The 23030-nt window shown below is 55.6% G+C and overlaps 5 protein-coding genes across 9 annotated transcripts; 3 read left to right on the top strand and 2 right to left on the bottom strand.

Annotated features, from left to right (window-relative positions):
• The first annotated feature begins 1714 nt into the window (after positions 1-1714).
• TERF2 (telomeric repeat binding factor 2) lies at positions 1715-9361 on the top strand. 2 transcript variants are annotated; one of them, XM_031615045.2, is made up of 10 exons: positions 1715-1953; positions 2042-2137; positions 2318-2448; positions 2738-2824; positions 3344-3490; positions 3879-4702; positions 5099-5323; positions 6786-6871; positions 7636-7688; positions 8631-9361. In XM_031615045.2, exons 1-10 carry the CDS (start codon positions 1776-1778, stop codon positions 8787-8789), a joined length of 1986 nt encoding a protein of 661 aa, XP_031470905.2. In that variant the 5' UTR covers positions 1715-1775; the 3' UTR covers positions 8790-9361. The 2 variants fall into 2 exon arrangements, with proteins under 2 accessions (XP_031470905.2, XP_031470904.2); XM_031615044.2 differs by having other exon boundaries at positions 4943-5323.
• A 227-nt stretch (positions 9362-9588) lies between these two features.
• On the top strand, positions 9589-13215 carry TMED6 (transmembrane p24 trafficking protein 6). Its single transcript, XM_031615088.2, has 4 exons — positions 9589-10837; positions 11998-12124; positions 12306-12457; positions 12774-13215. The coding sequence occupies exons 1-4, from the start codon at positions 10583-10585 to the stop codon at positions 12996-12998; spliced, it is 759 nt and encodes a 252-aa protein (XP_031470948.1). The 5' UTR covers positions 9589-10582; the 3' UTR covers positions 12999-13215.
• Positions 13216-13487: 272 nt separating this feature from the next.
• NIP7 (nucleolar pre-rRNA processing protein NIP7) lies at positions 13488-15573 on the bottom strand. Its single transcript, XM_031615080.2, has 5 exons — positions 15452-15573; positions 14346-14432; positions 14118-14256; positions 13888-14028; positions 13488-13807 (listed from the first exon to the last, which is right to left on the bottom strand). The coding sequence occupies exons 1-5, from the start codon at positions 15505-15507 to the stop codon at positions 13688-13690; spliced, it is 543 nt and encodes a 180-aa protein (XP_031470940.1). The 5' UTR covers positions 15508-15573; the 3' UTR covers positions 13488-13687.
• COG8 (component of oligomeric golgi complex 8) lies at positions 13977-19582 on the top strand. Of its 4 annotated transcripts, none has more exons than XM_031615051.2 (5): positions 13977-14049; positions 16150-16357; positions 16621-17439; positions 17645-17813; positions 17929-18357. In XM_031615051.2, the coding sequence occupies exons 2-5, from the start codon at positions 16157-16159 to the stop codon at positions 18216-18218; spliced, it is 1479 nt and encodes a 492-aa protein (XP_031470911.2). In that variant the 5' UTR covers positions 13977-14049; positions 16150-16156; the 3' UTR covers positions 18219-18357. The 4 variants fall into 4 exon arrangements, with proteins under 4 accessions (XP_031470911.2, XP_090005649.1, XP_031470910.2 ...); XM_090149523.1 differs by lacking the exons at positions 13977-14049; positions 17929-18357 and adding exons at positions 15572-15936; positions 19113-19582; XM_031615050.2 differs by lacking the exon at positions 13977-14049 and adding an exon at positions 15574-15936.
• An 83-nt stretch (positions 19583-19665) lies between these two features.
• Positions 19666-22904, bottom strand: VPS4A (vacuolar protein sorting 4 homolog A). The gene is made up of 11 exons (XM_031615057.2): positions 22784-22904; positions 22518-22629; positions 22303-22450; positions 22165-22226; positions 21872-21991; positions 21507-21663; positions 21122-21270; positions 20893-20974; positions 20535-20754; positions 20317-20457; positions 19666-20034 (listed from the first exon to the last, which is right to left on the bottom strand). Exons 1-11 carry the CDS (start codon positions 22802-22804, stop codon positions 19933-19935), a joined length of 1314 nt encoding a protein of 437 aa, XP_031470917.1. The 5' UTR covers positions 22805-22904; the 3' UTR covers positions 19666-19932.
• Positions 22905-23030: the final 126 nt, after the last annotated feature.

The raw sequence follows: 23030 nt of genomic DNA, 5'->3' as shown, positions 1-23030 counted from the left end.
ATTTGAGATGCCAGGACTGCAGCCCCTGCCACATGCCCTGCTAGCAGCAGAGCTGCAGGGATTAGCACCCTCTCAACTCTGTGCCACAGTGACTGTCAGCATGACTGTGCTACGGCTGCTTCAGCTGCTGCTGTCAGAGAGATCACAGGGGCTGCAAAAATCCCATCCATCTGCCCTAACCTGGAGCAGCTTGATTTTCCAAGATAGGGAGGGAGCTACTGAGCTGTGCTGAGGCCCTCATGGAATGGCAGGGAGGTGCTGGTGGGTACCACAGGGGTGAGCACTGCCGGAAGCAGGGGAGTCAGAAGGCTTGGCCTGGTGAGCCACAGCTCTGCTCTGCTTTCCTTGAATTCCACAGGGCTGGAGGGGGCAGGCCGCCCCTGCGTGGCTGCCATGTGGCTCCAGGAGAACATTTCCATTGTTTCATGGGAGAGAGGGCTCCAAGAACTCTTCTCTGTCTCATAGCAGAAGTAAATGCAGTTGCTCAAAATCCTCAGATCAGGGAGAGAGGTGAGGTTTAGGAGTCCTGGCCTTGTCCCACGTCCTTACACACTGTGACACAGAAAGAGCTCGATCACGTTGTTCATGAAATCCTAATGAAATGACTATCCTAATCAAAGCGCGTTGCTGTCAACTCGTCTCAGCCCAGGAAGCAGCCGTCCCTATCTCCCTCTGCAGCCTTCCTACTGCAGCCTGCTCACCGTGCTGGCCGCGTGACACCGTTCCCTCGCACAGCTCCCTCTGACCCGTGCTGCCTGGGGCGAGCCGCTGCCGCTGGGCCTCACACGGTTATTTTTATCTCCCTTTGTTTGCCAATAAAATCCCCTCCCAGTTTTACTGTTTTCCACTTGACACACGGATTTTTCTCATGTGCGTTTCCTTCTCCTCTGGCCAGGGGTGGAGGGCTGGGAGTATCCTGGATAACCTCACGTGAGAGGAATTGCCACGTGCTTTTCCACCTGAGGTGAAGCGGCCTCTGAGATGAGTGAGGCGCGGTGTGGCTGCAGGGCCAGCTTGCAGCACCAAGGCTGGCACCAGCAGGGTGCTTGTGCTGCTCCCTCGCTGGATCACTTGTGGGATTCCCTGTGGCAGGGAGCATTGCCCGTGGTGCTGGGATATGCCATCCACAGAGAACTAGACAGGCTTGAGCAGTAGGCCCAGGAGAACCTCACGAGGTTCAAGCCAAGTGCCCTGCTATCGGTACAAGGCGGGGGGGGAAGGATAGAGCACAGTCCTGCCAAAAAGAACTTGGGTGCACCGATGGATGGCAGCACTGTGCCCTCAGCCCAGAAAGACAACCGCATCCTGGGCTGCACGAAAAGCAAAGTGGCTGGCAGGACGAGGGAGGGATCCATTCAAAGCCAGGCAGGAAGGGCTATGAGAACCAGATCGAGCTATGGGTTCAAAGAGTTCATTGCAGGGGGTTGGACCCAACGGCCTTTAGAGCTTTCTAACTCATCTAACTCCATGGTTCTGTGACCTCTCCTGTAACAGGGAGTAACGAGGGGCTTGCGAGCAGCCGGGCCACGAGGAGCCGATAGAACTCTCCCGGCCGTGCAGATGGGATCCTTGGCACCCGAGCGCACCTCCGGCCCGCCAGGGGGCAGCAGCGCGGCGGGGCTGGCGCGGGGCACGCCGGTGATGGCGGATCACTTCTCGCGATAAAAACTGCAGTCGCCGTTGGGGGGGGGGGGATCTTTGGGGGGGGGGGGGGGGTAGCGTTGGCGTGGTGCCGTCGTCACTTCCGTGTGCGCCGCGCGTCACTTCCTGGCGGGATGGCGGCGAAGCGGTCGCGGGCCGCAATGGAGGAGCAGGAGAAGGCGTCGACGCGGAGCGACGACCGCGAGCAGGCGGTGAACCGCTGGGTGCTGCAGTTCTACTTTCACCAGGCCGTGGCGGCCTACCGCGCCGGGAGGAACCGCGACTTCCGGCAGCTCCGCGATGTCATGCAGGGTGCGGGGCGGGCCGGGGCGGGGGGCACCGGGCGCTCCGTGACCGACCCCCGTAGTGACCGACCCCCGTAACCCGTCTTGTCCCGCAGCGCTGCTCGTGCGACCCTTGGAGCGGGAGCCGGCGGTGGCCCAGATGCTGCGCGTCATGCAGTTCCTGTCGCGCATCGAGGAAGGCGAGAACCTCGGTGGGTCCCCGCGGGGTCGGTTTCCCGAGGCCGGGCGCTGCCTCTGTGGGTCGCGACCCTCCCGGAGGGACTTGGCGTGCTGTGGGCGCCCTGCCTGTTGTTCTTATCGGTAGCTCTAGAGCTTGTGATCAAACAGCTTCTGTGTCTGCTTCTGAAACCGTGGGCTGTGAATTTTTGTAGATTGCACCTTTGATAAAGAGACAGAGCTCACTCCTCTTGAGTCAGCAATTGGGATCCTGCAGCTGATTGCAAAAGAATTCAGTGTGCCTGAAAAGAAGATAGAATTCATCCACAAAGTACTGAAGGAAGCTGTAAGACCTTTTCTAATAAATAAACTGCTCGTGTCTTGTGTTCGTGTAGTTTTCTGTGAGCAACAGTAGTTTTGTAACATGAGAACTGTTATAATTAGCAGCGTGTTGGCTGCAAATGCATCTCTTCAGTGTGTGTGCTTCTTCACTGCTTACTGTAGAACTGAATGCTAGCTTGCACTGAGAGCCAGGGGGTTACCTGTGTGCCATGGTGATTATTGCATGTGCTTTTTAATTGGAAGTAGAGTTAACACAATATCGACAGATAAATTGGTCTTTTTTTCTCTCATAGGCTGTTATTGTCTGCATAAAAAACAAAGAGTTCAGTAAAGCTTTGGCAGTTTTGAAGAGACACATGGAGAAGGATACCGGAAACCACGTGAGTTGGCACCTGAATGAAAGATGGATGAGGGCTGTGACAGCTTGTGGGGCATTTGTGACTTCTACCACAGCCATAAGTTTCACTGTGACACAAGAACCTTGGGTAGATCTGAAAAAGAAGAAAAAGTAGAAGTGGTGAAATGAAATGAGCTCTTGAAAGATGAATCCTTAGCATTGAGCATTCCCCAGTCTGTTGGTTGTCACTTCAGAGTGACACGTTCCCTCATTCATTTTTTGCCTCAGGACAAACTCAAGCTTATGTGCTAGAGCAGGAGCTGGCAAGGAGGGTGGGAAGAGACCCCACTCCTGTTTGAATGCAGTGTACTGCCTGGGGCGCAGGAAGCTAACAGAATTGCTGAAAACAGTTAGATCTCCTATTTTTCCAACTTTTTCCTTAACTTAGGTCAGTTTAAATTAGTTGGGCTTACATAGCATCCAGGAAAGGCACCCAGGCCCAATTCCTCAGGTTGTCACCTATAGGCCCAATAACTACTCAGAGCATTTTTGCCTCCTTCAGAAAAAGAGGACTGAGTTGCAGACTATCATCCGGGAGAAGAATCGTGCTCATCCAATAATCAGAGACTTCTCATACGTGAACTTCCAGCAGTATATGTTTCAGTTCCTGAAGGCCTATGTGGATACCTCAGAGCCACTGCTGGTAACGGTGTGTGTTTGCCCTGTTCACCTGCTTCCAGCCCTGTGCTGGCTTCTGCCCTCACGTGCAGTAGGACAGGGCATGAAATGGAATCTTGGGGAGAATGCTCACCTTTCCATGAGACCATTCAATACAGTAATTTGGCTTGTACGTGCAAAATTGCAGAGTTCAAGTAATAGTGGATTAAATCTGAAATACCTTAAATCTGTTTCTATAAGGTTTAAGCAGTTGCAGATGCTTTTCAACTGTTACAGGCTTTAATTGGTAGGCATGAACTCTGTACATAGTGCTCAGTGAACTGCAAGTAACAGCTAAAAATGCCCTTAGAGCATGAAGTTGAATGGTGTTGCAGTGAATTATCATTTTAATGGTTACATGCTCTTTTTTTCTATCAAAGATGATGAAGAGTCTGAATTCAGAACGTGCTGAAGAGCCAAAGCGCTCATCAGTGATTCCTGAGTCTCCAAGTAGGACAGAAGACCAGGAAGAAGCTTATGAGCCCTTAAGAAGGGTAAAGCACTCAGTGGGAACTCTGAGGCGTGCAGAAACTACAAGAAATGTGGTGAGAGCTCCGAGCCACCCTGAAATGGCAAAAGACCCGACTGGAGCTCCAGAGCATGTAGAAACAGGGAAAGATGTTGAAGGAGCTCCCTGCCATGCTGAAAGTACAGAGGATTCACTAGGAGCTCCAAGATGTGCGGAAACTGCAAGAGATGTAGTGGGAGCTCCAAGTCCCCCTGAAATGACAGAGAACCTGCCAGGAGCTCCAGAGTGTGCAGAAACAGCCAGAGATGTGGTGAGAGCACCCAGCCCTGCTGAGAGCACAAAGGACCCAGCGGTTGCTCTAGGGCATGCGGGCACAGCAAGAGATGTGAGAGCTCCCAGCCCTGCTGAAACTGCAAAGAACCTGTCAGGAGCTCCAGAGTGTGCAGACACAGTGAGAACGCCCAGCCCTGCTGAAAGGAGAAAGGACCTTGTAAAAGCTCCACAGTGCCCAGAAACAGCCAGAGATGTGGTGAGAGCACCCAGCCCTGCTGAAAGGGCAAAGGACACAGCAGGAGCTTCTGAGCCTGTGAAAAATGCTAGTTACCCAACGGTTCCTCAGCCTAGAATAGCAGCTGTTAATTGCTCAAAAGCTTTTTCAGTACCTATGGAAGTATCTGAACAACCAGCAGCCGCAGCTCCAGTGCATGCAGGAGTGTCCTCCAGGGATTTGGAAAGGTGGGCGGAGAAATCTGGCCCTGTGTTGTAGATAAAATTTGACTGTGCTAGGTGGCCTTGGCAGCCTCCTTAAGGAGGGTGGGCGGAAGGGTTGGGATTGACTTCTTTAGTAGCTTTTATTTGCACCATAGAGTCATAGAGAATTGGTGAGGGGCAAGGATGGGGAAAAGACTGATATCAGTGAAGTGGAACCATTTAGGTGAAATACTTACAAGCTGCTTAGTTTTGTTTATTTTGTAGGAGGCCCTTTAGAACTGTAACCACGTACGGAATTTCTGTTCTGAGAGAAGCTTTCAAGATGCTGTCCAACTCCCCGGATTCAGATGCACTCTTCAACAAACTGGATGAAACAGACTTACCTTCCCCCCAGCAAATGTCTCCTTCTGTATCCCACAGAACCAAGAGACGGAAAGAAGAGAAGAATCAAGGTTCTGAGACCATAGACTCTCCTGAAATACCCCATAAGAGCAAACGTTTGTTTACCATAAGCAAAATGGTCATGGACCAAGGCAGCCAGTGCAGCAAGTCAAGTGAAAGCCCAGACTCTTCCCAGGAACGTGTTGTATCTTCTGCCTATAGACCTGTTCAGGAATTGTCTGACCAGCCTGTATCTGCTGAAAGGTTGAGTATGAAGCCTGTCTCTTGTGCTATGATCAAACCTGCAGCCAGTATTTTCACATAGAATAACTTTACCAGTATGAATGACAAGAAACCTTTCTTTAATTCAGTACAACTATATTGGCCTTCCTTCTCCACTAGCATGTGTAGTAAACTGTTGTTATAACTTGCTGTTTGGTTAGTAGAGGTGGCAGTGATCCAGCAGCAGTCGGTCAGCCAGTGCCATTAATATTGATAGATGTTTCTGACAGTCATGGTGGGGGTAACCTTTCTGCCCTTTGTAGAATCTCAAACTTTTTTTTCTGAAACACATCTGGCTAAGAAGCTCTTAGTTGCAGCTTTCTGACTGTTTCTGGAATTTGTTACCACTTACCTTATAGCTGAAATTACTGCTGTGAAGGAGGTAGAGGGATTTTAGATTTTTAATTTTTGTATTTCCTACAGAAAACAGCAAAGTATGCTCACCGGAAGAAATCTGAGGTTAATACTGGTATGAGACTCCTAAGTTAAGTCTCAAGAGTATCTCCTTCTGTAAGCCATAGCAAGGGTGTGACAGCTTCCTGCTTCAGTTGCTGTTCTTTAGTTAGCAGAGATACACAGCAGAGAGCAGTAATACTTTGGACCTCCAGGAGTGAAACTGGAAAGATTGTTTGAGGAGAACTTTGTGTTCAGGAGAGAAATAAATCACAGTTTCTTGTAGTTTCCTGGCTGATAATTGCTAAGAACCTAAGGTTTAGTTTTTGAAGGTAGGCAGTACAGATCTTTGTGTAGCTTCTTTGGAGACATGTTGTCTTGCTCTGAAACACCAGAGTGGCCTCAAGCATCATGTGCTATCATGCAGTGTGCATTAGTGTAAGCAGTGGTGAAATCTCTCAAGTGCCTTGCTCAGGGCTAAGCTTAATCTCCAGAGATGACACTGGGACTTTATTTCCATCCAGCTGTATTGGATGTGATAGCCATGCATGAACTTCAGGAAGTATTCCTAAAGTGCCTAGCTTAATTTCACTTGTTTGTGAGCAGGTAACAGCACTGAGGCGTGTTTCCTCACAAAGGCTCTTCTAGTTTAGCTGCCCTCAGTGTTAATAGTGGAAACTTCTAAGCGATGCTTAGAAATACTACAGGCTTCCTGCCCTGAACTGTTGTTGAGTTAGTGCTGTTTGTGGTGGCCTGGAAAGCTCAGTGCTTGTTGGTTTACTGGTGCTGTTAATATGAGGTTGTTGGGCTTTGCAGATTACAAAATACAACATGCCACTTGTAGTTGAGTGAGATAGAGCTGGTAGCTTCCAGCAGGGGCTCTTAAGGACTTAACCTCACTTTGGGGGGAATGGAGGAGGGGAGCTTGTTTACACATTGCTTTGTGATATGTTTTTCTGCATTACTTGCCTGCTGTGCTCTAGCTGGCTCTGCCCTCCTCCACCAAAATCTTACTAGCCATTAGCTGAAGTAAATGCTTGCCTGCTTTCAGGACCTCTAAACCAAAGTGGAGTAGTTCATATTGTGAAGAAAGAAAAGACAGCTGGAGTGATGAAGATGAGCTCTTTGCAGATGCAGGTAAATACAGATCTGCTGTCACAGGTGTTAGCTGATGATAATCCTGATGATAATCCTGGTTTTGTGTCTTATTTGTAGATGCCTTGCTACCTTTGGTGTCTGATTTATGATTTCTGGTCTCCCCTCCCCTTCCCCCCCCCCCCAAAAAAAAAAAAAGAGAAAAAAGTGGTCAGTTGTCTAATGCTGAGATATTTGAGATATTTGGGTTTTGTTCTTCTTAGTCTGAAATGTGTAGCAAGACCTTCTGTTCAACTTCCAGACTAATTGTGCTCAACTTAAAGGATGAGAATATTGGAAATACATCTCCTTCCCTTTTCCTGCTTTGTAGTCATGAAATAAAGGTTGAGTTTACTTTTTCAGGCAGATGACTTTTCTGGTCTAGCTACCTCTGTGGCTACATGCATGGCTTGGCTGGCACTGCTAGTTAAAAGGAGTGGATGAGGGTCCAGAATGCCTAATTCCAGCCTCAGCACAGAGTATAGCCCCAGTCTGGGTATATGCCCCTGTTCTTGATATACTGACTAGTTTAAAACAAAGCCAATAAGCCAATCTTATTGGGAAGCTTTACAGAAAGTAGTCAGAGTTTAAAAGAGAGAGACTGCAGAAAAGAGAGGGATAAATTAATCTACTTTTATTGTATGTCATGGGATTTTCTCATTGTAAGCAACTCGAGCTCGGCAGTTAAACCAAAGGCCATCTCTTAGGAATGTCTGTCCTGATGTTGCATTTGTTACTCAGTGTAATTCCCTTGTTTTGCTTTTCAGCATTAACTGAGACAAGCAGCAACAACTCTACAGTCTATGGTTCCAAGAAACAGGTAATGAGTTCTTGCAGCCTTTCTGTAAGGTTTGAAATCAGAACACATCTGTAGAGAAAAGCAAGTTATAAAATGATTGGAAATGTTGATGAGGACACCCTGGTGTAGTCCCGTGCAGCAGGCTGAGCTGCTATCATGCACACAGGCTGGGCTGGAGAGTGGTTCTTGCTGAGACCTTGCAGCATTGAGGCATGGTTAGTTGTCTCGGTCTTTGTGTCTACAGAGCTGGTGTGAGTTTGTCCTTTAAAAACAGATTTGATGGTTATGGTTCTGTGCCTCCTGCATATCAGGTATTGGGTATTTGAGTAAAGCTGCTCTTCCCTGGTGCACAGCATACAGAAGTAAGTTTGTGAGCATTGGAGAGGTTCAGCATCTTGTTCAGGTGAGGGATGTACGTGAGGCAGCTGATACCTTCCAACAGCTCCAAATAACTGTCAGCCGTACTTGTAAGTGAATGGCTGCTAGCTCTTGTGCAGCTGTACACAAAGCAGTGCTTTTGTGCTTGTGATTGCTTTCTGCAATTCTGTTTAATTTGCCTCCCATGCAAAAATTCAGCAGACTTGACCTTGCAATTTTAACACTGCTTCTGTGCAGCTGTGTGGGAGGTAAGCACTGAGTACTCTGTATCTCTGCTTGCTGCTGCATCAATGGACAATTCCTCTTCTGTGATTAGTGTTGTATTTTGGAAGCAGAACCACTGGAGTTTGTGCTGGAGCTTGGCGTATTCTTATCTCAGTTATGAGAGCTCATCTACAATGAAATGATTTTTTGGATGTTTGTGTGCTTTTGACAGAACGGTTCTGCCTTTCCTCCACGTTCCTAGCACAGATGATAAAGGAAAACTAATTAGGAAGGAGATGTTCTGCTGAGAACTGTGCTGTATAACTCCCTTATGAAACTGTTCTCTAAACTCACAGAATGCTGCTTACCTGCTTTTTTTAGAAATGGACAGTGCAGGAAAGTGAGTGGATCAAAGACGGCGTGAGGAAGTATGGGGAAGGGAGGTGGAAGACCATTTCTGAGAAATACCCCTTCCAGAACCGCACGGCAGTGCAGATCAAGGACCGCTATCGGACCATGAAAAAGCTGGGCATCGTCTAAAGTTGGGGACCATGGGATCCTTAGTATTACAGTGTTCTTGTTCTTTAAAGGTTGACCATAGCAATACAGCAAAGCTGCAGGGCACTTCCCTGATGTGTGTGGTAAGCCCCTCTGCATTGTCATACCAGAGGCTGCTGCTGCAGGTGATTCTTGTCAGATGTGGTTTCTAAGGAGCCTTGTGTCTTGAGTTGTAGCTGCAAGGTTTATGTCTTCTGCAGTTGGCAGAAGCTACCGTTTGAATGCATGTACTAGGAAATGGCCTGGATTGGGACTTCTTTTTCCTGCCTGACAACTGCAGCCAACCTGATGGGCTGCTGAGATGTCTTCTGTTCTGCCATTTGACAATATCTGGGTAACTGTCAGTGGCTGTTTTTATGTTTAACTTGTCTAAAACTATTCAAGTTTTGTTTCATCTATTTGTACTCCTTCCTTCGGAGAAGCAACACAGTCCCACAGTTTCTGGGAAGAGCTTTAGGTAAGGCAATTCTTCTCCCAGAAATATTTTTCTAGCCTGCAGGTGGGATGCTCCCTCTCTTCTGAGACTTAAGCAACTTTTTTTTTTTTTTTTTTTTTAAGTAAGTAAAAATTGGTCCTATGTTAAACAATCCAGCGCTTAATGATGTTGATTGTGACTTATTGTCTTCTTCCCGGTAACAGTATCCTGTATGCAACCTCTGCAAGCATGTGAGCCCTGAGGGTACTGTTTCTTGCCTTCAAATGACTGAGTGGTGTCTTCTATAAAATAAAGTTCTTTGCTGATGAGTTTCAAGAGTTGTAATATGTGAATTTGTACCTCTCTGATAGCAATTGAGACGGTTTGGAGCCCTGGCTGTGTGGTGACCTGTTCATTTGCTGCCTGAGCCTGCAGGGATGTTGTCAGCAGCAGGTAGCGGGAGGTGGAACAGAGATGCTCTGAAGGTGTGAAGTGCCACCTCACAGGCATTGAAGTCGTCTCATGGCTTTGAAGTCAAAGTGGCATTTCCTAAAAGCACTGTGGGGTGAGAGTGACTGGTATAGAAACCCTAGAAATGCTGGAAAGCCCACCCAGGCTTGTTGCTTTTTTAGTTGTTCTGTAGCCTCTGGACTTACAGCTGGGGGCTTCATGTGTGCTGTGAGCCAGTGCACAAAAGCTAGGCAGTGTGGCAGATGTGCCCTACACCAGCACTGAAGAGTTAGATCTGGAGGGATTACTGGAATAGCATGCACTTCCACCCTCTGATCTGTCTACTTCTTTAGTTTCTTTTTTTGGAAGGGGTTTTGTTTCCTTTTTAATCAATGCTCTGGGCTCACTGAAGCAGCTGTAGAGCTAGTGCGGGGTAGCAGTCTGTTTGGAAACACCTGCTTTCCCCTCTGCCCTTTAGCAGCTGCTGGAGTGAGCTTCTCCTGCCACCTGCTTGTGGCTGTGCATTTCCCTCTGCTGCTGTAACACTATTTGTGCTGGAACAGCTGCAGGTAGATGGGACCACTCTTGCAGGGGCCAGTTCTGGACTTGGTGAGAATCATGCAGTGGGGCAGGAATCACCAGTGTGATTAATTGCTTTGCTCACAAGTACTGGCAGCATTAGTCTGCAAGCAGAATGAATCTGGCTGGGACCTGGAGCAGTGCTGTGCAGACAGGAGGTGCTGCTGGTGATTGTGGCACTTCGCAGCAGCCTTGGCCCTTAGCAGAAGGGTTCAGTTGGATGAGATCCTACATGAAGAAAGCAGACCAAGTCCTGCTGTGCACCAATATCACCTTGAGGAGTGGAGCCTGCTCCTGCTGAGCGATACTGTGCAGCAGCACAGGCCAGTTAATGATTGATAACGCTGCTGCCTCGGCTCTGTGCTGCTGCCCAGCTGGAAGCAGCATGCTGCTGCTGGTGCTCCTGGTGCTGGGGCTGCCAGGTCCTGCTGTGTGCCCCAGGACTGAGCCCCTGAGCGGGACCAGCAATGAGCCCCTGTTCCGCGGTGCTGACCGCTATGACTTTGCCATCGTTGTCCATGCTGGCACCACTGAGTGCTTCTGGCAGTTCGCACACCAGAGTGGCAATTTCTTCTTCAGCTTTGAGGTGAGTGCTGTGGGACGCATCCTGTGAAGTTGTGAGCATGATGCTTCTGCCAATGGGTTTGGGGGAATGGCTGCATTGGGTTGGCCTCAAGCAGCAGCTCTGTGGTCCTGCAGTGGGCAGTCCTCCTCCTCCTTGTTAGTCCCATGGTGAGGCTGATGTACGAAAGTAGCCTTTGTAGGATAACAGCTATGTGCCAGTTGAACTCCAGCCTTGCTGTCCTCAAGGTGGAGGGGAACATCCTTGGTTGCAACAGGGAATGGCTGCAGTAACTTCAATGGCTGGTCCTAGGGACTGAGCTTTTTTTTTTTTTTTTTTAAGGCAGTTTGCTTTCTCATCATCAATCCCATCTATTATTTTCAAACACGCTGAAAACATGAGTATGTTCAGAGTGAGGAGATACAGAGTGCTCTGGATGTGGTGGCCCTGTACACAGAAGGAGCTCGCTGGGGCAAGCTCAGTGCTGCAAGAGTGCTGGGCTGGCTGGAGGCCATTGCAGGACCTCAGCTTCCCTCTGAGCTACGGCTGGGAGGAGTGCTGAAGGTCTCAGGTGCAGCTGTATCAGTTTGTCCCTGTGCACAGTCCCCTTCCCACGAGGGAGACTGAAGCCCTTTAATCTCCTGTTTACACTGCTGGCTGAAGGAGCGTGGGGACACAGCTGCCACCACCTTGTGCTTGGCAGAGCAGCCTCACAGCGCTCGTGTGGGAACAGCCCCAGGATGTAGCACAAGCCCAGCCAACCCCAAACATGCTCTTGCTCAGCCCCAAAGCCAGCAGACAGCTGGGAGTTGCTCTGCAGGGCTGAGAACATGCTTGGAGCCTGCTCTCCCCTCCTGGGACCCCTGACAGCAACCCAACGTGGCCCCCTACCTGTCTGTGAATGCCAGCAGCACCACGGGCAAGGACAAAGAACTGAGAGGTGACCCTTCTCAAGTCTGTGGGTTTTGTTTTCCTTTTATGTGTAGTTGGCAGTGGCAGGAGGCATTTAATGCTTCAGAGTGCAGCCAGCACCCTCAGCTCCTGCTGACAGCCAAGCACAGGAAACTTTGCTGGACTCCTGCCTTCTGTTTTCCTAAGTGAAGAATTGGGCACAAAAGACCCTTAGGTGATGTCTCCCTTTGGGCAGTGTCCCAGCCCTGCTGTTGGGTGTCTCCCACCTCCAGGTGCAGCGGGCGACAGGCATTGCCAACAGCAGGTACATCCTGGCCACAGCAAGAGACCCCAATGGCTTCCAGCTCGGCGCCTCCCAGGATGTGCGAGGACAGATCAACTTCCTGACCAAGGAGACAGGTCCCTGCTGCCCGTGTCCCCTGGGGCTGGGTGGGCTCTGTGGGGTGTGCACTCCCCATAGTGCTGATGTGTGTTGTGTGGTCACGGTGTCCTCCCTGCCAGCACACATTAGCATTAAGTGCTAGAAGCAGCCCTGTCTTGAAATAGCTTAAGGAACAAAAACCTCCACTTCTCTCTGCAGGTTTTTATCAGCTGTGCCTGGACAATGGGCAAAATCACTTTGGCTTTGTGCAGGTGTATCTCAACTTTGGTGTCTACTATGATGGCTTCAACATGGAAAAGGAGCAGCCAGAAGAGAGGAAACAGCTGAATGACACATTGGATGCCATTGAGGTAAGTGCTGCTTCTGCCACAGAGTGCTTCAAAACAGCACGTGGGTCAGGCTGATGCAAAAATAGGCCAGAACTGAATGCAACAGTGCTGGCCTCCAGCAGCATCCCGTGGTAGGGATGGGCAAGTTCTTCCTGAGGGACCAAGGAAGAACATTTGTCCCTGCTTGATGTCAGTGCTGCTACCTGTCTTGGTGTTGAACCAAGCTGGTGGCTCAGTGGATGTTCCTGCAAGGGCTCTGCCAGCTCCTCAGCAGCACAATCCACCTGAGCATGGCTGGTAAGCACCTTTTTCTTCTCCTGCTGGGCTATGTCTGCAGGACAGCATTCAGAAACTGCAGGTCCACATCTTCCACATGTGGAGGTTCTACAACTTCGCCCGGATGAGGAAAGGGGCTGACTCCTTCCTCCTTGAGTCCAACTACCACTATGTCAACTGGTGGTCGATGGCTCAGAGCTGTGTCATTGTCCTCTCTGGGGTCCTGCAGCTTTACTTCTTGAAGCGGCTCTTCAATGTGCAGAACTCTGGGAAGCCGAGGTGCTGACAGCTCCCTAACACAGCACAGCCCACAGGAGCAGAGCCCTACCTGCATTCACCTGCAGCAGTGACTGAGGGGCTTGCGGGCACCTCTGCATCAGCCCCTCTGCTTTCCACAGAGCAGGAGGAGAAAGCCCAGGTCCTGCTCTGGGGAGGAGGTGGTGTAGCTGGAGGCAGAGCTTACTCACCTCCCACCTTTAACTGAAATTACCTTTAGGAAAAAAATACAAAAACCTTAATGTTGTGTTAGTGTGTCTTTGCCAGCTTTCAGTGTTTCAACCTGCCCCTTTTGGCTAGAACCCCATTTTATGAAGTGGGGGTACCCATCCCTCCCATGCCTGCCTGGATGCGATGACAGCAGCATTGCAGGCAGCTATCTGCTGTTTTCTTGCCTTCCTCCTGTGTATCGCTGTCTGCTGCACTAAGCCCAGGCACCCAAATGTGCAGCCAGGCCTCAGGACTGACATCCTAAGGTGTTGCATGAGACAAGAGGCAGTTAAAAAGAAGGAACAGGCTTTATACAAGCACAACAGCAGGGCTAGTGCCTTCTTGTGCTCACAGTAGCAGTAACTGCTCCCAGCTCCTGCTCCCTGCTTGGGGTGTGCTCCCGTGGCTCTGTGTGCTGCTACTATGCATGATGCAGGACAAGCCCATTCAGTCCAGGTGTGCTTGTGGCTCCTGTGCATTTGTGCTGCCCTAAGTCAGTGTGTCCTCACTGCGCACGTACTCCCCAACATCCGCCTGGTGAAACACCACAATGGCCATGGGATCCACCTTCCGGCAGTCCTGGGTAGATTTTGCAGCTACTCCAAATCCCTAGGGAAGAAGAGAGAGGGAGTGTTTTGCAGCCCAGTACCCATTCCCTTAGAGTGGGAAGTGTTGGGGAGACCACTCACCAGTGGGATGTCAGCCATGGAGTACACCACCACGCCCTGGTACTGTGCTGTGTTCTCTGTGATGCGGCCCAAGCCAGACTTCAGCACATGGTTGCCATAGAGGAAGGACTGCTCTGAGCCTGGCTTCACCCACACTTTATACTAAGAGAGAGGCAGGAGTAGGTGAGCCGCCAAAAGGGTGGCACTGGGAACAAACAGGTGCTGGGAGGGAGGGGAGGAACAAATCCCACCTTGGCATAGGGAGCAAGGAAGTCCAGGGCAGTGACGCTGAGCCGGAACTTCTGTGTCTTGGTGAACTTGCCAAAGCAGGTGCCCAGTGCCACCAGGCTGTCCCGTGGGATGCTTGCAGCACCCTTCAGCAGCTTCTCGCTGTGGGGAGACAGGGATGGAGAGGTTGCAGGCTGGGAGGGCTGCAAGGGCTCAACCTGTGTCCCACAGCCACCCCAACCCCGGCTCACCTCACATAGTAGACACGGTCACGGTGCAGACGGAAGCAGTAGGTGCCATCGGGCCGGTCCACCAGCAACTGGATGTTCTCGCCAATGCTGCAGGAAAAAGTTACATCAGATCCATCCCTGCTGTTCCCCCAGTGCCCTCTGGTCTTCCTGGCTCCTCCTGACCCATCTCTCTTTCACACCTCATGAGGTTCATCAAGGCCAAATGCAAAGTGTTGCACTTGGGTTGGGGCAATCCCAGATATGTACACAGAGTGGGAAATAAAATGTGTAGAAAGCAGCCCTGCATAGAAGACTTGGGGGTCCTGGTAGATGAAGTGCTTAACACAAGCCAGCAGCGTGCACTTGCAGCCCGGAAAACCAACAGTATCTTGGGCTGCATCAACAGCCCGAGATGGGTGACGAAGGGCAGGGAGGGGATTGTCCCCATCTGCTCTGCCCTCATGAGGCTCCATCTGGAGTACAATGCCCAGGCCTGGGTCCCACAGCAAAGATGAAGTGCTTCTGGAGAGGGTCCAGAGGAGGGCCACAAAGATGCTCAGAGGCTGCAACACCTCTCTTATGGAAAAAGGCTGAGTGCTAGTGCTGAGTCTGGAGAAAAGAATGCTCTGGGGAGACTTCATTGTGACCTTCCAGGACTTGAGGACACCTTATAAGCAGGAGAAGAGTAACTTTTTACACGATCTGAAGGTGACAGGACAACAGGGAATGGTTTCAAACTAAAAGAGGAGAGATTTAAGTCGAATGTTAGGGTGAAATTCTTTACTCCGAGGCGGTGAGGGCCCGGCACTGCTCAGAGCGGTGGGTGCCCATCCCTGGAGGTGCCCGGGGCCATGGATGAGCTGTCGGCAGCCCGAGCTGGGGGGCGCCCAGCGGCAGGGGAGGGGCTGGAGGGGCTGTGAGGTCCGTTCCAACCCGATCACCTGCGGTCCCCTCGGCTCCCCTTGTGCCACCGCTGCCCGCACCCGTCCTTCGCCCCATCCATTCCCCGTCAGCCCTGCCGTTCCCACACGCGGCACGTGCCCGCCCTCCGCTGCAGCCCCGGTCCCTCGTTTCCCCGTCGGTCCCACCGCTCCCCCCGCGCCGCTCCCGCGCTCCCAGCCGCTCACTATCTCCCGAGCTTCTCGAACACCGCCCGCGTCTCCGCCTCCGTCAGCGGCCGCATCGCCGCGCGCCTCACACGCGCTGCCGCGCCGGAAGCGGAAGTGGCGGTACCTGCGCCGGAAGTGCCTGCTCCGGGGCCGGAAGTGGCGTGGGCCCGTGCCGGCGGGGCGACTGCGATGGCGGCGGAGGAGGAGCGGCTGCTGGCCTGGCTGCGCGGCCCGGCTGTGGCGGGACCTGGCGGCGCTGAGCTCGCCGCTTATGTGGCCGAGCTGGCGGCGCTGGGGCTGGCGGAGCTGGGCCGGGAGCCAGCGCGGCTAGCGGCGGAGCGGGAGCGGGTCGGGGCCGAGACGCGGCGCTTGGCCTTCGAGCACTACCGCGCCTTCATTCGCTCCGCGGAGTGCACCGGGCGCGCCGGCCGCGGCTTCGGAGGCATCGAGAGCCGTCTGGGCAGCCTGCTGGAGCGCCTGCCCGCCCTGCAGGACGCCTGCCGGTGAGCGGGATGGGCCAGGCTCAGGGTGCTGGGAACAGAGCTGAGAAGGCGAGGAAAGGCTTGGAGGTGGGTAAGGCTGGGGGCAGTTGGTGCCCCGGGGCCAGTGCCGGCCCGGTGTTGAGATCGGGGTCAGTAGCAGAGCAGGGGAGTAGCTAAGAGGTTCCAGGGTGTCCCCCTCCACCTGCCCTGTGCTGATCCTTCCTGGCTTCACAGGAACTTCATGCGTGATGCCGAGGCCATTGCCTGCAGCCGGCGGATGAACAGCCTGACACTGAACCGGCACACAGAGATCTTAGAGATCCTGGAGATCCCGCAGCTCATGGACACCTGTGTGCGTAACCGCTACTATGAGGAGGCGCTGGAGCTGGCAGCCTACGTGCGCCGGCTGGAGAAGAAGTACAGCAACATCCCTGTCATCCAGGTAGGGCCATGCTGCCCCTGCTGCACGGCTGTCCTATGGTCAAAAGTCAGAAAAGTCATTAAGGTCAGAAGAGATCTGTGATCACCGAGTCTAGCTGTCAACCCATCCCCACCATGCCTGCTTAGACCCAAATGCCAGAGCTCCATATTTCTTAATGCATGGGGTGTTGTGACCAAAATGTGGGACCTGGCACTTGGTCTTGTTGAGGCTTGTGCAGTTGGCCTCAGCCCACTGATCCCACCACTGAGGCTCTCTCCTCACAGGGAATTGTGGCCGAGGTGCGGCAGTCCACCCAGCTGATGCTGAACGAGCTCATCCAGCAGCTCCGCACCAACATCCCTCTGCCCACTTGCCTGCGGGTCATCGGCTATCTGCGGCGCATGGATGTCTTCACAGAGGCTGAGCTGCGCATCAAGTTCTTGCAGGCACGGGACGCCTGGCTGCGCTCCATCCAGGCCTCCATCCCCGAGGATGACCCCTACTTCCACCTCACCAAGACAGTCGAGGCCTGCCGTGTCCACCTCTTTGACATCATCACACAGTACCGTGCCATCTTCTCTGATGAGGAGCCACTCCTGGCCCCCGAGCAGCCCTCCCTCAACGAGGGGGCCATCTTCCATGGTTGGGTGCTGCAGAAGGTCTCTGAGTTCCTGCAGGTGCTGGAGCGTGACCTGCAGCGAGGGGTGGGCGGCCGCTTGGACTCACTGCTGGGGCAGTGCATGTACTTTGGCCTCTCCTTTAGCAGGGTGGGGGCTGATTTCCGTGGGCAGCTGGCCCCCATCTTCCAGCGTGTCGCTGCCACCACCTTCAGCAAGGCAGTGGAGGAGGCGGTGGAGAAGTTCCAGGAGGAGATGAATTCCTACACGCTCATCTCTGCCCCAGCTGTGCTGGGCAGTGCCGCAGCAGTGCCAGTGCCCTCAGCCCAGCCAGGGACACTGCAGCCACCCATGGTGCTGCTGGACTTTCCGCCCCTTGCCTGCTTCCTCAATGGCCTCCTTGTCGCCTTCAACGACCTGCGGCTCTGCTGCCCCATCGCCCTGGCGCAGGATGTGGCTGCCTGCCTGAAGGATGCCCTTGGCAAGGTGAGGTGCTGGGACTGCACCCAAGCTCCTACTTTGTGTTGGCGAAACAGAGCAGCTGCAAATAAGGATGGTTTCTGTACCCAAAATGCTGCCTTGGGCCTGGTGCTATGAGAGGGAAGTGGCTGTTTCATGTGTCAAGTTCTCCAGGCCCGTGGATTTGCCTGGGGATTGTGATCTGGGAATTAATGACTGTTCTCTGCCCCAGGTGACCAAAATAATCCTGGCCTTCCACCGAGCAGAGGAGGCGGCATTCAGCGGGCGCGAGCAGGAGCTCTTTGTCCAGTTCTGCACAGCATTCCTGGAGGATCTGCTTCCTTACCTGAATCGCTGCCTCCAGGTTCTCTTCCCCCCAGCTCAGATCGCACAGGTGCTGGGTAAGACTCCACTGTGGGGAGGAATAACGTGGGAGATGCTTTTGTCACCATGGGATGCAGTGTTAGCTGCACTGTGCTGGAGGGCTGTGCCCACCCCTCTCTCTGTGTCCCATAGGCATTCCCCCGGCCCAGCTGCAGCGCTACGGCCACCTGGGCTGCGTTGATGTGAATGCTCTCAGGGAGCTGCTGGCCCCTGTCCTGCCAGCACAGGAGGCAGAGCTGCCGCCCAGTGAGGAAGAGCCATCCCCACAAAGCCCTGTGCTCGCACTGCATCCCACGCAGACAGAGGAGATTGGGCCAGGGGGGCCCCCGCCAGAGCAGGGCCGAGAAGAGCCCACGGACCCTGCACTGGAGGCTGTGCTGCTGGATGGGAGTGGGCACGGAGGGGAACGGCCCGCGTTGTGACCTGGGGGCTGTGGGGAGGGGAGAGCCGTGCTGCCGGTGGGAACGCTTGTTCTGCGGGCACGGGGGTGCCCACGCGTCCCCTCGGTGGGGCCGGGCCGTGCCTGCAGCAATAAAGCCGTGCCACCCGCGTGGCCGCCCAGTCCGTGCCGCAGCTCTCCCACTTGATGCCGCGGAGCCGTGGCTCCTCCCCGCCGGCAGGGGGCGCCCGTCCCCGCCCTCTCCGCCCCCGGCGCCCCTCTAGCCGCCTTGCGTCACATCCGCCGGGATGGCGGCGGTGCTGTGCCGGCGGCTGCCGCCGGGCCGGGCTCCGGGTCAGGCCCGCGGCTGCGGGGCCGACGCGGGGTCGGGTTGGGCTGCGGTGCGGGAGCGCTCCTACTGGCAGGCGCTGCGGCGGCGGCTGCGGGGCCCTTCCAAGCCGCCGTTCTCCGAGCCGTGCCAGGTGGGCGCCCCGGTGCTGCGCGCCGCCGCCGCCGCCGTCGCCCCGGAGCAGTTGGGCGGCTCCGAGCTGCGGGCGCTGGCGGCGGCGCTGGCGGCCGGGCTGCGGGGCGGGCCGTGCCTGGGGCTGAGCGCCCCGCAGCTCGGTGTGCCCCTGCGCGTCTTCGCCGCCGCGCTGCCTCCCGAGCGCTGCCAGCAGTACCCCGCCGCGCTCCGCCGCGTGCACCGCATCGAGCCCTTCCCCCTGCGGCTCCTCGTCAACCCCGCGCTGCGCGTTCTGGACGCCCGCCTCGTCACCGCGCCCGAGGGCTGCGCCAGCATCCGCGGCTTCTCCGCCTGCGTCCCGCGGCACTGGGCCGTGCACGTCTCCGGTACGGCCTCGCCCCTACCCCGCCCCCCGCCTCTCTCCTCCCGTCCCCGCGGCCCGGCTCCGGCCCTACCCGCGCCGTCCCGCCGCAGGCGTAGATGAGAACGGGGACCCGGTGAGCTGGGAGGCGACGGGCTGGGCCGCCCGCATCGTCCAGCACGAGATGGACCATCTGGACGGAGTGCTCTTCATCGACCGCATGGACAGCCGCACCTTCGCCAACACCGCCTGGAGCCAGCTCCTCGACTGAGACAGAGCCCCGGCAGCGGTACGGCACTCTTGGATGTGGCCGCGGCCCCCACCTGCCCTTTGGAGCCGGCCTCGGAGCTTCCTTTCTCGGTCTAGGAAAGGGGGCTGTGCAGGGGGGGACCAGCCCTCTCTCCTGCACCACCTGGTCCGCGGGAGGGGAAGGGGCTGGGAGCTGCGGGCTGCTGGACCTGGAGAGAAACGAGGAGGGTCCCGGCTCCAAGAGGCCCTTATAGAACGTGCTTCTTGTGTGGCAGAGGACTGCTGTGCACAGTACTCTGCAGCAGGCTAAGGACTGTGGGAGTGGGAGGAAGAGGGCATCCCCAACACCAGGTCCCTCCATGGCCCCAAAGCCTTGCTGTGGGGCAGCTGTGCCTCAGGGAGGGGCTAAGCACTGGCTGAAGCTTTCGGATTGTTTTTATTTTCATATAAACAAGACAGAACCCAAAGCAGCATTAATTTAAAAAATAAAAAAAAGAGCAGGAAGAAGAGTGGGGAGCAGAGGAGCGCTGGGGCACCTCTGTTAATGTCGGCCCTGCCAGGGCAGCATGCCCCCATCCCTGCCTGGTGCTGAAGTGAGATGGGTTGGGTTGTGAGCTGCAGATGAACCTGTTTGGCACAGCCGCCTGCCTGGGAGCAGTGGGGCTCCACCATCCACCACGGCCCTTAACCTTCCTGCCCAAAGTCCTCTGTGAACTTCTTCACCTTCAGGAGGTCCTCGGTGTTCACGGTGGGGCGGGTGGTGGCCAGGGAACGCAGCATGTCCGACTGCAATACAGAGCAGGGAGCAGCTCAGACGTGGAGGTTGGAGGGATGGCAACATGCTGGGGACATGCTCACCCTTAGGGTGCTGCCACCAGGTAGGCGTTGCCACCACAGGGGCGCGGGAGGGCACCAGCACCCAGCTGCCATGTGCCTGCACCAGGCCCTGAGGCAAGTGGCAGCTCTGGAGGAGGCAGGGGAACCGGTAGTGCTGGGGCGGCAGCATTGCTGTGCTGGGGATGGGCCCAAACACAGCAGGATCTGATTGCTATTGGCAGCCCCACTCACCATGCAGACGATGGGTTCCATCAGCTTGTCACTGGGCACCTCCATCCAGGTCATCTCGGTGGCACCCGGGTCCCCAGGCGAGCACGGCATCAGGAGGTCATCCACCAGAAGGTTGGGGTTGGTGCGGGAGGGACCGCAGACCTGGTGAAGGCAGGCAGTGCTGCAACACAGCCTCAGTGCTCACCCTTCAGCAGCAGAGCTCCTGGCACCCAACTCACCTTCTTAAAGTGCGTAGCTGACTGCACCTTGCGGACAGGCTGCATCAGGGCATCCCGCACAATGATGCTGATATCAGCCCCAGAGTAGCCATCTGTTTTCCGTGCCAGCTCGTGGATGTCAGCATCCGTCAGAGAGTGTGGGGTGTTGCCCAGGTGCAGTTTGAACATCTGGGCCCGGGCTGCCTCCTCGGGTAGTGGGATGTAAATGCGCTTCTCGAACCTGAGTGTGGCACAGGTGGGTGTGGGTAAGTGGCTGTTCCCCACCAGGCTGGCCCTGCATTGCCAAATCTCACAGCCATATTGGGTGCAGTGCAGCACTGTGCTTTTGGACACTGTAGAGGGATCGTGTCCTGCTTACCTCCTCCTGATGGCCGAGTCCAGCACCCAGGGGATGTTGGTGGCACCGAGGACCAGGATCCCATCGCTACTGTTGCCCACACCTGCCCAGAGAAACAGCAGGGGGGACACTTGAGAGTCATACCCAAAGGAGATCACTGCTTCATCCAAACCCACCCCATCCCACGTTCCCTACCCAAAGAGTGTCCGTGCCCCAGGCAGCTCATCCTGCCAGAGGAAGCCCCTCTCACCCTGCATCTGCACCAGGAACTCTGTCTTGATGCGCCGGGCTGCCTCACTCTCATTCTCATTGCGGGAGCCGCACAGTGAGTCCACCTCATCGATGAAGATGATGGAGGGTTTGTGCTGCCTCGCCAGCTCAAAGAGGTTCTTCACTAGCCTGGGCACAAAGGCAAGGGGTGGGTGCCCACACCCAGAACCCCAGGCGAGGACCCACAGCCCCACTCTGCCCACCCACTTCAGAGGAGCACGAGCCCTACACACCACTGCTTCCTCCTGCCCCTGCCTACTTCAGAGCCCTGTGCTGGTACCAAGGAAGGGAACGCGGTGCACGGAGAGCAGCCACCCCGTGGGCAGCCATCCCTTGGCCAGCCCTCAACCCTGGTGACACCTTACTTCTCACTCTCTCCCAGCCACTTTGACATCAGGTCCGAGGACGACACGGAGAAGAAAGTGGAGTTGTTGGCCTCAGTGGCCACAGCCTTGGCCAAGTAGGACTTTCCAGTGCCAGGAGGCCCGAAGAGCAGGATCCCTCGCCAGGGCGTGCGCTTCCCTGCGACAGAGCCCAGCGTCAAAGCTTCTCCTGCACTGCACAAACTGGATCTGCACAGGGACCTCGGGCCAGCAGGGACAGACATCCCTTCTGCGCTGGGTCACCTCCCTGCACGCACACCTCTACCACAGCTGCCACCCTTTGTCATGGGGCACGAGGCCCCTCTCTGTGGCCAAGCGGCACTCTTGGAGCTGCCAGTGATTCTCACCAGTAAACAAGTGTGGGAACTTGATGGGCAGGATCACGGCTTCCTTCAGGGCCTCCTTGGCTCCCTCCAGGCCAGCCACGTCGCTCCACCGCACATTGGGCTTCTCCATCATGATGGCACCTGCGGAGCAGAGACGAGAGCTGGAGCCCACATCTCCGCCCCACCAAACCCCCACCCAGCCAGGCTGACTAGACTCGTAGTCCTGGCTACGAGTTCCAGCAGTGCCCCCCAGCACCGCTCTCTGCGAGACCTCCCTCCCGCAGAGCAGCGCCGTGCCCACCACAGCCCCTCACCCATCAGCTGCTCCTGCAGTTTCTTCTTCTCCGGGTTCTCGCCCTCGCTGTCGCTGTCGCTCCTGGAGAGAGAGGACAGGGATGCGGTCACGGCGGCCGTAGCCAAGCCCCACCGGTAGGGGGGCAGCCCCCACGCACCCCTTGGTGTCATTCTGTGCCTCCTTGACGGGCTTCTTGCCCTGCTTCTCCTTGCCGCGCAGGTACTCCTTCAGCTTCTCGGCCCGGTCCAGGTACTGCATGCACTTGGCGCGGATGCTCTCCTTGGCTTTGTCGCTGTGCGCCTCATCTGCACGGAGAGCCCCGCCGTCACCGCCGGCCCCGCAGCCCCGCGCCCCCCGCGCCGCCCCGCTCACATTTGATGGCGTGCAGGAAGTACTCCACGGCGTGCTGGTACAGCCGCAGCGCCTCCTCGTAGTTCTTGGCCTTGTCCTCCTCGGTGGCTTTGGTCACCAGGTCGATGGCTTTCTGCGGGGGGAAGCGGCGCCCTGAGCCCGGCCCCACCGAGCGCGGCCCGCCCCGCCCCGCAGCCGGGCCCGCTCAGAAGGGCGGCCCGGGCCTCCCGGCGCGGCCCGGCGGGGCGGTTGGAGGCCGGGCCCGGGCGGCGGGCGCGGCGCGGTACCTGCAGGGTGGTCGTTGTCATCTCATCGCCCGGTGGCGGCCGCAGCTGGCGCGACCCGACCCGGCCCGGCGGCGGCGGCGGCGGCGGCGGCGGGGGCCCGCGGGACCGCCCCGACTGCGGCTGTGCGCGGCGACTACGGCGCCCCCTGGCGGCGCCCGCCGGAACGGCAGAAGATGGGCGGGGCCTCCGCCTGCAGCGCCCCGCCCCGCACGTCTCGCGCATGCGTACACTGCGCGTAGCCGGCACA

This window comes from Phasianus colchicus, chromosome 13, assembly GCF_987193195.1.
Source record: "Phasianus colchicus chromosome 13, bPhaCol1.hap1.1, whole genome shotgun sequence".
NCBI classification, from domain to species: Eukaryota; Metazoa; Chordata; class Aves; order Galliformes; family Phasianidae; genus Phasianus; species Phasianus colchicus.
Note: the sequence above shows the minus strand (reverse complement) of the source record. Positions and strands in the feature narration are given on the sequence as shown.

Excerpts from the sequence above, each read along its gene's own strand:
- TERF2 (XM_031615044.2), top strand. The coding sequence starts at position 1,776 with ATGGCGGCGAAGCGGTCGCGGGCCGCAATGGAGGAGCAGGAGAAGGCG. Across the intron at positions 1,954-2,041 it reads GCTCCGCGATGTCATGCAGG|CGCTGCTCGTGCGACCCTTG; the intron begins GTGCGGGGCGGG and ends CTTGTCCCGCAG. Across the intron at positions 6,872-7,635 it reads TGAGCTCTTTGCAGATGCAG|CATTAACTGAGACAAGCAGC; the intron begins GTAAATACAGAT and ends TTTGCTTTTCAG.
- TMED6 (XM_031615088.2), top strand. The coding sequence starts at position 10,583 with ATGATTGATAACGCTGCTGCCTCGGCTCTGTGCTGCTGCCCAGCTGGA. Across the intron at positions 10,838-11,997 it reads ATTTCTTCTTCAGCTTTGAG|GTGCAGCGGGCGACAGGCAT; the intron begins GTGAGTGCTGTG and ends TCCCACCTCCAG. Across the intron at positions 12,458-12,773 it reads ACACATTGGATGCCATTGAG|GACAGCATTCAGAAACTGCA; the intron begins GTAAGTGCTGCT and ends CTATGTCTGCAG.
- NIP7 (XM_031615080.2), bottom strand. The coding sequence starts at position 15,507 with ATGCGGCCGCTGACGGAGGCGGAGACGCGGGCGGTGTTCGAGAAGCTC. Across the intron at positions 14,433-15,451 it reads TTCGAGAAGCTCGGGAGATA|CATTGGCGAGAACATCCAGT; the intron begins GTGAGCGGCTGG and ends TTTTTCCTGCAG. Across the intron at positions 14,257-14,345 it reads GACCGTGTCTACTATGTGAG|CGAGAAGCTGCTGAAGGGTG; the intron begins GTGAGCCGGGGT and ends GTCTCCCCACAG.
- COG8 (XM_031615050.2), top strand. The coding sequence starts at position 15,623 with ATGGCGGCGGAGGAGGAGCGGCTGCTGGCCTGGCTGCGCGGCCCGGCT. Across the intron at positions 15,937-16,149 it reads GCCCTGCAGGACGCCTGCCG|GAACTTCATGCGTGATGCCG; the intron begins GTGAGCGGGATG and ends CTGGCTTCACAG. Across the intron at positions 17,814-17,928 it reads TCAGATCGCACAGGTGCTGG|GCATTCCCCCGGCCCAGCTG; the intron begins GTAAGACTCCAC and ends TGTGTCCCATAG.
- VPS4A (XM_031615057.2), bottom strand. The coding sequence starts at position 22,804 with ATGACAACGACCACCCTGCAG. Across the intron at positions 22,630-22,783 it reads TGACAACGACCACCCTGCAG|AAAGCCATCGACCTGGTGAC; the intron begins GTACCGCGCCGC and ends TTCCCCCCGCAG. Across the intron at positions 20,458-20,534 it reads CAGCTACGCACTTTAAGAAG|GTCTGCGGTCCCTCCCGCAC; the intron begins GTGAGTTGGGTG and ends TGCCTTCACCAG.